The 12,532-nt window shown below is 45.3% G+C and overlaps 1 protein-coding gene across 1 annotated transcript; it reads left to right on the forward strand.

The window, feature by feature from the left end:
- Positions 1 to 5,267: 5,267 nt before the first annotated feature.
- Positions 5,268 to 12,532, forward strand: LOC120725705 (trace amine-associated receptor 8a-like). Its single transcript, XM_040018675.1, has 4 exons — positions 5,268 to 5,453; positions 5,690 to 6,483; positions 11,149 to 11,347; positions 12,442 to 12,532. The coding sequence occupies exons 1-4, from the start codon at positions 5,287 to 5,289 to the stop codon at positions 12,530 to 12,532; spliced, it is 1,251 nt and encodes a 416-aa protein (XP_039874609.1). The 5' UTR covers positions 5,268 to 5,286.

A 12,532-nucleotide genomic window follows, 5' to 3' on the forward strand; every position in this document is an offset into this window, starting at 1 on the left:
TTATAACAATTTGAAACAACAGTCAACACTTTAAAACAAGAGTCTGACTAAGGCAAGTGCAACCTAGAGGTCAATGGAGCCTTTCCCTCACTTATAATCACACCGGTCCACACTTATAATCAATTTGGACTTTAACCAACGACATGACCAATTCCCTACCAAACTATTTGAGACTCTAACTCAATTCCTTGGGACTCTAACCCAGCATTTCTTTCATACTTTTTCAACTTCATTAAACACTCTTAACCGACTTTAACTGCATAACACACGCGGATCCTCATCAAAATCAAAACAGACCCTCTACCAGTAATTTCAGTGAGTAGACTTTTAATTTAATCATGTCCAATTTGGCACACTTTGGAAATAATTCAACAGGTAGTGCCTTACCTTTGGATAAGCCGGCCTATGCCCACTCACGTCAGACCACTGGCTTGTGCCTGTCCATTCGACAACCTCAGAAAATTCCACCCCAATACCACAGGACGAGCCACCAAGCTGTTACGAGTTCAAAATTGGGGATGGAGACAAGAGAAAAAACCACAATAACAACACTGGTCCGGCCGGGTTAAGTCAAACAATGATTTTAATAGTCACACGCGTGGGAGATGGACACTTTATGCAGACAGCCTCAGATCTCAAAATGGTGGAGCATCAATCAAACTCTTATAGCCTCTGGTGCCCCCACCTTATCATAAAAGCCTAAACATTCACATGCTTTTCTCTCACACAGCGCCTAAGCTACGACCTTGGCTCCCCGTTTATCTGCTCCTGCTGAGATGGGGCAGAAAACTCCAGCATGTTCCATTCTCTTCTAATCAGACAAATAAGGCAATGACTTTCTGCAAACAGTATTTCTTATAGCATCATAAAACAATATCATTCATCCACAATAAATCAGCAGTCTAATGTAATGCAAATCAGTTTAACTAATGCAATAGCTACCAGCTTCTTCTAATTCAGGAGAATAATGCCAACTAAAACTACATAATAATTCACAACCTTTAATTAGGGGTCTAACATGGCATAAAATAATATTATAATTTGAGACTGCGCCTTTCAGTACAGTGCGTCTTATGGTCCATATTTCTAGAAATGAGAGCTGCTCCATCCAAAGTGGGATGAATGCCGTCTCTCCTAACAAGACCAGGTTTCCTCCAGAAGGTTTGCCAATTATCTATGAAGCCCACATCGTTTCTGGGACACCACTCAGACAGCCAGCAATTTAAAGAGAACATGCGGCTAAACATGTCACTCCTGGTCTGATTGGGGAGGGGACCAGAGAAAACTACAGAGTCCGACATTGTTTTGGCAAAGTTGCACACCGATTCAATATTGATTTTAGTGACCTCCGATTGGCATAACCGGGTGTCATTACTGCCGACGTGAATTATGATTTTACTGAATTTACGTTTACCCTTAGCCAGCAGTTTTAAATTTCCTTCACTGTCGCCTGCTCTGGCCCCTGGAAGACAATTGACTATGGTTGCCGGTGTCTCTAGCTTCACATGTCTGAGAACAGAATCACCAATTACCAGAGTTTGACCCCCGGCGGGTGTGTCACCAAGTGGGGAAAAATGGTTAGACACATGAACGGGTTGGTGGTGTAGTGTCTGGAAGAGTCCTGTCTCAGTCAATTATAGATGATGTGAGAGGGCGGGTGTGTGTGTTTAGGGCACGGATGGCTTGGGGATAGAAGCTCCTCTTGAGTCTCTCTGTCCTTGCCCGGAAGATGCGGAACCTTCTACCAGATTGCAGAAGTTGGAACAGTTTGTTGCCAGGATGGGATGGGTCCTTCAGTATCTGCGCTGCTCTAGTCCGGCATCTCCTGGTGTAGGTGTCCTGAAGCGGGGGGAGAGCAATCCTGCAGCAGCGTTCTGCTGTACGGATCACTCTCTGGAGAGCTTTTTGGTCCTTCACACAGCTGTTCCCAAACCACGATGTCATGTTCTGTGTGAGGATGCTCTCCACAGCGCCTGTATAGAAAATCCTGAGGATCTTTGGAGAGACCCTGAACTTCCTCAGTTGTCGTAGGTGATACAGGCGCTGCCTAGCCTTTTTGGTCTGGACCTGAATGTGGGCAGCCCATGTCAGGTCTGAGGAGATGTACCTGGGGCTTCTGTTTAGGACTATGCTTCCTCCTCACCGTCACCCAGCCACCCTCTTTCCCCAGCTCCTTGGGGTCTGCCGGGGAACAGCTAGCGGAGCCTACGCTATCTTCGGCTGCACCAGCTACAGGGGCCTGGCTAGCTACGGGTGAATGAAGGGTGCGAAGCCGAGTCTCCAATTCAGTAATTCCTCCAGAGCTGCAAATATGCTACATTTGTTACAGATATCATTACTGCTAAAGGAGGCCGAGGAGTAACTAAACATCTGACACAATGAGCAAGAAAGTGCAGGAGGGACAGGTGAAGTAGCCATGGTGCTAACGAGTCGGCTACGAGCTAAGCTAAGCTAGCGAAACAGTACAGAGACAGTGAGTGAATACTTTGGCTATAAATTAGGTAGTGAGTACACAAAAAGTGTGCTTCGAATGAAGCACGTGAAGATTATACTATGAAAAAAGAATGTATTTAAAAGTTGTTAATTAAATTGCTAAGCAAATAAGCTACTCAGAAACACCACTGTGTTTGAGCAGGAACAGGAAGTGATACTCTACCGCAGAGCGAGCGAACACCAAGTGACAGCGCCACCAAGAGTCTTGTGGGTGAAAAAAAAAAAAAAGGGAGTCCGAGACATCGGTGCGTTGGTGGTTCTTTGTGTTCGGGGATGGGCTGATTGCCCAAGTGGTGGAGGGAAGCCTCCAAAGTGTTTCCCATATTTATCCATCGAATTTATTGCTGATTTGATCTGAAATAAGGTGTTTCGATCATAAACGTAGGTAGCTGTAATGTCATCCACAGAGAGCAGAAGAATAGGTAATACAACACAAAACAGAAGAATAGAGACCCTGACAGCAGCATTGCCGAACAAGGGCGCCATCTTGTCTTGTATCTTGAGAAGACTTTTGAATTGATTGAACATCAGGGAGACAGGATCAAGGTTACCATGGTGTATTAGATGTGTGTTGGTGTATTAGATGTGTGTGAGTGTCTGTCTGCAGTCATCTGTAAAGTCTTTGTTGTCGAGTCTGGCAGCAGTTGGAAGGAAAGACCTGTGTAATCTGTCTGTCCCACATCGTGGGTGCCGCAGCCTGCCACTGCAGGAGCAGCTCAGTGCTGTCAGAGTCTCCTGCATGGGGTGGGAGATGTTGTTGTCCAACACGGATTACAGCTTAGCCACCATTCTCCTGTCACTCACCACCTCCACTGGGTCCAGAGGGCATCCTAGAACAGATCTGGCCCTCCGGATCAGCCTGTTTAGTCTCTTTCTGTCCCCAGCAGAGATGCTGCCACCCCAGCAGACCACTTCACTCCAAAACACCTGAGTCTCTGCAGCAAGTAAAGCCTGCTCTGCCCTTTCCTGTAGTGGGCGTCTGAATTGTGAGTCCAGTCCAATTTATTGTTCAGATGAACACCAAGGTACCTGTAGCTGTCCACATTCTCAATGTCCATACCTTGAATGTTTAGTGGTTCCTTGGAGGATGTTTGTGCCTGTGGAAGTCTATCACCAGCTCCTTGGTTTTACTAGTGTTGATCTGCAGGTAGTTCAGCTGGCACCAGTCCACAAAGTTATGGGTCAGTTCTCTGTACTCCCGATCGTCCCCATCAATGATGAAGCCGACTATTGCAGAGTTGTAAGAGAACTTCTGCAGGAACCACTGGGTGGAGTTGTGGGAGAAGTCTGCAGTGTAGATGGTGAAGAGGAATGGAGCCAGAACCGTTCCCTGTGGGGCCCCCGTACTGCAGACGACCCTGTGTGACACACAGCCCTGAGTTCTCACATACTGTGGTTGGTTGTTGAGGTGTCCAGTATCCATGCTGTGAGGTGATGGTCCACTCCTGAGTTCTCCAGCTTGTCCTTCAGGACTGTGGGAAGAATGGTGTTAAAGGCACTGGAGAAATCAAAACACATGATTCTCACAGTCTCCAGGTGAGAGAGGGAACGATGCACGAGGTGAATGACGGCATTATCCACTCCAATTGCAGGCTGGTAGGAAGTGGGTCCAGTGATGAGCTCACCAGGGGCCAAAGCTGAACCAGGACCAACCGCTCCAGGGTCTTCATCAGTTGGGATGTAAGAGCCACCGTAGCTGCAGCAAAAAGAGTGCTGCAGTGGTTATTATTATATTTACATGCTTCCAGCTCCCGTTTCTGCTCAGTGACAGCTCGTACTTTTCCACTCCCCTTTTTCTCGCTCACAGACACATAACGGGTATGTCAGTCCATTCTCCTTGCAGCACAGACTACACTGCCCATGAGGCTACATTCTTTACGGCTGTGCATGTAACACTCTGCCTATTGTCTTCATATTAAATCATTTTAAAAAAAAATTATATATATATATATATATATATATATATATATATATAAAAACACCCAGCACGCCCCTGCGGGCGGTTTATCCTTCAAGCTCGGGTCCTCTACCAGAGGCCTGGGAGCTTGAGGGTCCTGCACAGTATCTTAGCTGTTCCCAGGACTGCGCTCTTCTGGACAGAGATCTCCAATGTTATTCCCGGGATCTGCTGGAGCCACTCGCCTAGCTTGGGAGTCACCGCACCTAGTGCTCCGATTACCACGGGGACCACCGTTACTTTCACCCTCCACATCCTCTCGAGCTCTTCTCTGAGCCCTTGGTATTTCTCCAGCTTCTCGTGTTCCTTCTTCCTGATATTGCTGTCATTCGGAACCGCTACATCGATCACTACGGCCGTTTTCTTCTGTTTGTCTACCACCACTATGTCTGGCCAGGGACTTCATCTGCTCTGCACTACCCGACTCACTGGACCCTCTACAGTTCGCATACTGCCACAACAGACATACATCTCATATTCAGTGGTCTTACCTGCTTTCTGCCACCTGCATCACACCTTGGAGTTGTCCCACCCCCCATGTCCATGTCTATTATTTGATTCTGTCACCCACTAAAATCCCTTTAAATAAAAAAAAAAAAGATTTGTGCTTTGAGGCAATTTTTTTTGAGCGATTAACTGCGATTAATCAAGATTAATTCATTACGAAGCCTGTAATTAATAAGATTGTTTTTTAATTGAGTCCCACCCCTGCTTTTTACATATTTCTATCACTTAGTACTATTTCTGCTTCTGAAGGTGTGGCATTTAATAAAAAGGGGAGGACAAAGATATATGCTGTATGACACAGAATATGATTAGCAGCTCGCCTCACTGTGATGATGGAGGAACCTGAACTCTGCTTTCCAAAACTCCTTAATATCTCCTGCAGGAGGCCAAAGCGTCCTCACTTTGAGATCATGCTGACTTACATTCTGCTCTCCTTCATTTCTTTGCTTACTGTGATTCTTAACCTGCTGGTCATTATCTCCATCTCACACTTCAGGTATGAAAATGTTTCATTGTCTCCAAATATTGAATAATTATTTTAATAGTTTAGTTAATTGTGCTGTGTAGCAACATAGCAGTAATAGTAATTAAAACCATAATATGATCTGTACCCACAAGTAAGAGTAGACCTTTTTTTAATGAAGTGCATTTCTATTTCAGTTTTTGTTGTATGTGCATCCACATGCATTTTTGATGCAGGAAACTAAATATGATGCTCCTTTTTCTCTCCAGGCAGCTTCACACCCCCACCAACTTCCTCCTTCTCTCTCTGGCTGTCGCTGATTTCTTTGTAGGTCTCCTTATGTTCTTTCAAATAGTGCTCATCGATGGATGCTGGTTCCTCGGTGACATCATGTGCACTCTGTATCAGTATCTAGCATTCATTATTACTTCAGCCTCAGTAGGAACCATGGTGATCATATCTGCTGATAGGTATTTGGCTATTTGTTACCCTCTGCATTACTCCACCCAAATCACACAACAAAGAGTTAATATATGTATAAGTTTGTGTTGGTTGTTTTCTGTGATCTTTCAGAGTTTGATTGTGAAGGATAACTTGAAACAACCAGGAAAGTATAACTCCTGCATCGGAGAGTGTGTCTTTGTCGTTAACTACATTGCTGGGCTTTTTGATCTTTTGTTTTCCTTCATTGTTCCCATTACTGTGATTGTAGTTTTGTATCTGAGAGTGTTTGTGGTGGCTGTGTCTCAGGCTCGTGCCATGAGGTGTCAACTTGCAGTCACTCACCAGCGATCAGTTACAGTAACTGTTACAAAATCGGAGCTGAAAGCAGCCCGTACTCTTGGTGTTGTTGTAGTTGTGTTTCTTATATGTATGTGCCCATATTACTGCGTTGCTCTCACAGGCCAAGATAACTTCCTAAATGCTTCATCTGCTGCCTTTGTAATATGTTTGGTGTACTTTAACTCTTGCCTAAACCCTATCATTTATGTCTTTTTTTATTCCTGGTTCAGAAAGTCAATCAAACTTATTGCTACTCTTCAAATACTGCAGCCTGACTCCCGTGAGACTAACATGCATTAAGAACACTTTTTAAAACCGTACCCATAAACAGGACAATGTACTTAGTCACAATGAAGACTTGAAAGTTCAGATAAAGCAATATGTTAGCAAACATATTTATATATGTATCTGCTTCCACATGAGTACTTGCAATTACAAAAAACCAGTTTCCTGGTACTTTGTACTCTAAATTAAGATAAAATACTTTCTCGAGCACTTTCTGTGACCGCAGACATTAGGATATACTCTTTATTTTGTAATGTTTTCATAGGCTTGAAGGACAGCCATCAACAATATTAGGAAGTAATGTTTTAAAAAACAAGTAAAAAAAACCAGTTAAACAATGTTTTTTCTTGCATTTCTTGCATTTTAGATTCTTAAAAATAGCCACTTTTGCCTCCTAGTATGTATATATATATATATATATATATATATGTACACTACCGGTCAAAAGTTTTTGAACACAATTTTTCCTTTTTTTTTTATTGAATATTATGCAGTTTAATGTCTCATTGCAGTCTGAAATGAAAGCATGGTACAACTAAGTTATTGGGATTAAAAAAAAAATCATGGAATCAGTTTATAGACCAAAATGTATTCTAAACTTTTGACTCATTAAAGTACCCCCCTTTGGCAAATATAACAGCTGAACACACCCGTTGCTGTAGGATGAACCCCCGATTAACTAGGTGTATATTGCGGGTATTGCATGGCGCTGCAGAATGCTGTGGTAGCTGTTTTGGTTCAGGGTGCTTCTCACTCTGTAAGTCACCAACCCTAGATGCAGTAAACAGCCCCAAACCATCCATTTGCAGCATTCCAACGGCGGTGTTTCATGGCCGAGACAAGCCTCTTTGTCTTATCCTGACATCATACCAGTGGTTTTCTTGGTGCAACTCGTCCTGTCAAATCTGCAGCTCAGAGTCTTCTCTTCACAGTTGAAACTGAGACTTGCTCACTACGACCACCACCAGCTGTGCTTGAAGCAAAAAAAAAAAAAAAAAATGCATATATCGATCATCTGCATCACCTGTTGAGAAAGAAAAAAGAAAACAAGCAGAAGAGAACAAGAGTAATAGAATAAACAACATTCACAATGATATATGGGAATATGACAGTAAATACTAAATATTAAACATTATTGTGCAGCACATAAGATCAACAGAACACAGTGTGCTTTGAGGTAGGAGCCAAAAAGGGTGTAGTTTGTGGGTGTGATCACCCGTGTGTACATCTGTGAGCATGGATGTGCTTGTTTTTTTAAAAGGTTCCTTCATGTAATGATCTGCTAGAGGGTGTGGGGGGGCCACTGCCCCGTCCTCCAGGGCATGAAGCAGGTATGGAGGAGATCAAAACTCCAGACATCTAGAGGCCCCCAGAACACAAGAGACCAAGGAAGACTAACAGGGGGGCAGCTGCGCCACTGTCCCAGAAAGAGCTGAGGAGAGTCCCAGATGAGGGTTCACCCAGCAGCCGCGGAGCAGAAGCCAGGGGGAGTTGCAGTGATGCGCCCGTGAGCTCCGCCGGCAGCCAGCTGCACCTGAGTGACCGAGGCACCCCACCTCCGAAGTGGCCCGAGCGAGCCCCAGGCTCCAGGCCCCGATAAGCGGCCGCCAAGGAGTGAGCCGGTGTGTACCTGGACGCCCATCCCCAGACACAAAGAACCACCAACGCACCGATGTCTGAGGGAGTCCGCCACTGGCTGCCCATTCTGTTGGTTTTTGGTTTTTGCCCTTCTCCCCCGTCCCTCTTCTCAGCTGTTTCTCTTTCCCTCTTTCTTTCTCCCCTTCTTTCCTCCAGTCAAGTCTGTCCCGTATTCAGCAAGTGAAAATAAAATAAACAATAAAAAGGTGAATCAAATGGACCATTATGGCAAGGCTGGGATGGTCAATTTGGTAAAGTAAATCCGTTGGGCATCTTTCTTTGCCTTTAGACAATAATTCTGATGGCAAAAGAGCCAAACGGGACAGGCAAAAAAAAAAAAAAAAAAAAAAGCTGTGCTTGAAGCTGTTGTTCTGTGAGGTGCCATCAAACAAGGTGTTAGCTCTCTGAAACCTGTCCTCTGATTCAGTTGTGTCTTTGGTCTGCCTGCCTGCCTGTCTTCCTGTCAAAGTTTGTTTCTGAGACTTTGGATGGTGAAGGAAACTGTACTCACTGACACCTTTATTTTCTTTGCAATTTCTCTGTAGGACAGACCTACATTTATAAGTGTTATGATGGTCCATCTCTCTTCCATTGTTAATTGGATTTTTCTTGCAAAACACTACTTTCTGCAGTACTTTGGACACTCATTCCCCCACCTCTCCCCCCTCCATAGAACCATCACCACCTTCAAACTGTTCACCTGCAACACCCGCCTCCTCACCCCACACAAAAGAGGATTTCACACCACCTCCTCCGACCACAACTCTTCATATTCATGAAGCAGATGTGAGGAAGCAGTTTAGGAGTCTGAATGCTCGGAAAGCTCCCGGCCCAGACGGTGTGTCTCCTGCCACCCTCAGACACTGTGCAAACGAGCTGGCCCCAGTGTTTTCTGGCATTTTCAACTCCTCACTGCAGGCATGTCATGTGCCTGCCTGCTTCAAGTCCTCTACCATAATCCCTATCCCCAAGAAACCTAGGATCACTGGACTAAATGACTACAGACCCGTGGCTCTGACATCTGTGGTCATGAAGTCATTTGAGCGCCTAGTTCTCTCCCATCTCAAGACCCTCACGGCCCCCCTCCTGGACCCCCTGCAGTTTGCATATAGAGCCAACAGGTCTGTAGACGACGCCATCAACATGGCCCTACACTTCATCCTGCAGCATCTGGACTCCCCAGGAACCTACGCCAGGATCCTGTTTGTGGACTTCAGCTCTGCCTTCAACACCATCCTTCCAGACCATCTCCGAGGCAAGCTTTCCCAGATGAATGTGCCTGATCCCATCTGCCGGTGGATCACCGACTTCCTGACGGACAGGAAGCAGCATGTGAGGCTGGGAAAGAATGTCTCGGACTCTCGGACCATCAGCACCGGCTCCCCTCAGGGCTGTGTTCTTTCTCCTCTGCTCTTCTCCCTGTACACCAACTGCTGCACCTCCACCCACCAGTCTGTCAAGCTAATCAAGTTCGCAGATGACACCACCGTTATTGGGCTCATCTCGGACGGGGATGAGTCTGCCTATAGGAGGGAGGTTGAACGTCTGGTGACCTGGTGCAGCCACAACAACCTGGTGCTGAATGCCCAGAAGACAGTGGAGATTATTGTGGACTTCAGGAAGCACACAGCCCCACTCCCCCCCATCATCCTGACTGACACCCCCATCACCTCTGTGGACTCATTCCGCTTCCTGGGTACCACCATCACCCAGGACCTGAAGTGGGAGCCCACCATCACCTCCGTCATCAAGAAAGCCCAGCAGAGGATGTACTTCCTGAGGCAGCTGAAGAAATTCAACCTGCCAACACGGACGATGATGCAATTCTACACTGCAATCATCGAGTCCATCCTCACCTCCTCCATCACTGTGTGGTACGCTGGAGCCACTATCAGGGACAAACAGAGACTGCAGCGTGTTGTGCGCTCTGCTGAGAAGGTGATTGGCTGCAGACTCCCATCTCTGCAGGACCTGTACACCTCCAGGACACTGCGGCGTGCAGCTCGGATCTCAGCTGACCCTTCTCACCCTGGACACAGTCTGTTTGACCTGCTCCCCTCAGGCAGGAGGCTCCGGTCCATTCGCACCAGAACCTCTCGCCATAAGAACAGTTTCTTCCCCTCTGCTGTTGGACACATGAACAATAACCACATGACTGTCCCCGCCACTAACACATGACCCTACGCTGTGTCACTGCATCATTTCATGTTTGGCACCGAACACCACCTGCACTCATGTATATATCTTTCTACGTAGCACTCATAAGTCTTATTCTCATGTATATATCTCATGTATATCTCATGCACATATCTTTCTTTCTACATAGCACTTTAATTCTTATTGTTTGCACTGAAGCACCGCAGCAATTTCCTAATGTTGTAAACCTCAACATCTGGCAATAAACCCCATTCTGATTCTGATTCTGATTCTGACAATACTGTTCAACTGATGCTGACAAGGGTATGGTACCACAGTGTGTTCCAGCACTGCTTTTATGCAGACAGAGGGGGCTGTAAGTCATCCAGAAAAGTTGGAATACCTGTTGGAGTTAGTAGCAGCAGCATTCAAGGCCTCATCAACCTCCATTGCTGCAGAACAGCTTTAAACCATACCCTTGTCAGCATCAGTTGAACAGTATTGTACTGCAGAAAGTAGTGTTTTGTACACACACACGCACACACACACATGCACGCACACACGTATACACACACACACATACACACATGCATACACACACACACCACACGCAGTGCTTTTAACTGTTATGATACAAACCATCTATGATTTTGCAATGGGTGTTTGTGTAACTGTTTGTCACTGAATAAGAGGCAGCAAGGGGACACTGGTAGTTGAAGTTGACTGGGATCAGGTGAGGAGCTTTCAGCTCCAAGAGCCGACCAGGCTTCCCTTGTGCAGCAAGTGTAAACTGACTGAGAGGAATTGTCTTGCTTTGTTCACGGTGATAAGTCTCTGAACCAGCGGGTCCTGCGAGTGCAGACCCAACATTTATTTGGTCCTTCAGAGCTGGATCCCAAGAACTGGCCTTCCACCGAGGAGGGGGGAGGACACACCGAAGTCTGTCGACAGCCAGGACACCTAGGGCGCCTGATGAAAGCCCCGGAATATGAATTTGTGGCCAGGATTGCACAGGACCAAGCTGAAGAGGAGAACTGCCACAAGACTGCTGCAAGGGGGAGAGGAAACCAGAGTGGAAGGAGCAGGTGAGGTTGTTTAGTGTGGGAAATCAAAATTGGGTTAGCAAACCTGGGAGAAAAACTGACTGCTTTAAGTGGGAAAATTGAGAAGGTGTCTGAAGGTCTGAAGCACTGCAAAGAGAAAGGTACAGAAAGTCACACACACAAACAGAAAATGCATTAATCCTACTAACACATACACACATACAATAAAACTCATGAAGACCAGACAGCATCATAAGCATGTGTTTCTGTTTTATCATCTTGTCCGGTTCACCTAGTGAGATGAACAGTGATATGTAGACTAGTGGACTAGTATTATATTAGTAAAAATGACTGAATTATAGTAGGGGTGAACAGAATGCTGGAGAGGGGTTCTGAATGAGTGAAACTAATAGATCATTGAGTTTCTTGTTTCTCATGTGTGGCGAAAGTTTTAACCCTTAGATGCACACGTGGGGTCAAAAATGACCCCATGGGTTGTTTTTCTTCAAAATTTTTAAAATGCAAAGTTGTAATATATTCATATTCCAGGTATTCCTCATAAAATATGTTTGTAACATGAGGCCATTTGCATTTTTATTTATTTTTTCATTCATTTAAAAAAAATGCAGTTTTTGTATCACTACCTCACTCTTCCAGAAGTGGGGTCAAAAATGACCCCAAGCAGTTCCTGTGGAATCTTCTATGAAACTTTCATTGTTAGCAACTCTGACTGTCCCACTTACACTTCTGATGGATCAAGAATTAATTTTTACACAGTAACATATATGATTTATAGTCAGGGCTGTACACAAGTGGTCCGCAGGTGCGCATTCGCTGTCAAAATAAAAGTATTCCCGGAAATTCAGAGAATACGTGCCTCTTTTGTGGTGGAGGAACACCAAAGTAATTGCTTACGGAGCTTGCTTTTTCGACATCTTTAAGAGTTCTGAACAAATGTCTGTCCTCCTCCAGAACATCTAATTTACACAAACGAGCGTCCCAACTTCTTATCTGGTACGCGTCTTTTATTTTGACAGCAAATGTGCACCTGCGGACCATTTATGTGCAGCCCTGTTTATAGTTTCCTGTGCATTTCAAACATTGTCCTTTCTGATTTTTTTTTCTTATATTTAAAGTAACATGGCTGCTATGAGGCCAGCTGTGGACCTTGCCCTACAAATGATCCAGGACGGATGGGATGAAGAGCCCATTGGAGGCACTGACTGA

Source organism: Simochromis diagramma, unplaced genomic scaffold (assembly GCF_900408965.1).
Source record: "Simochromis diagramma unplaced genomic scaffold, fSimDia1.1 OVJJ01000733.1, whole genome shotgun sequence".
Lineage (NCBI taxonomy): Eukaryota > Metazoa > Chordata > Actinopteri > Cichliformes > Cichlidae > Simochromis > Simochromis diagramma.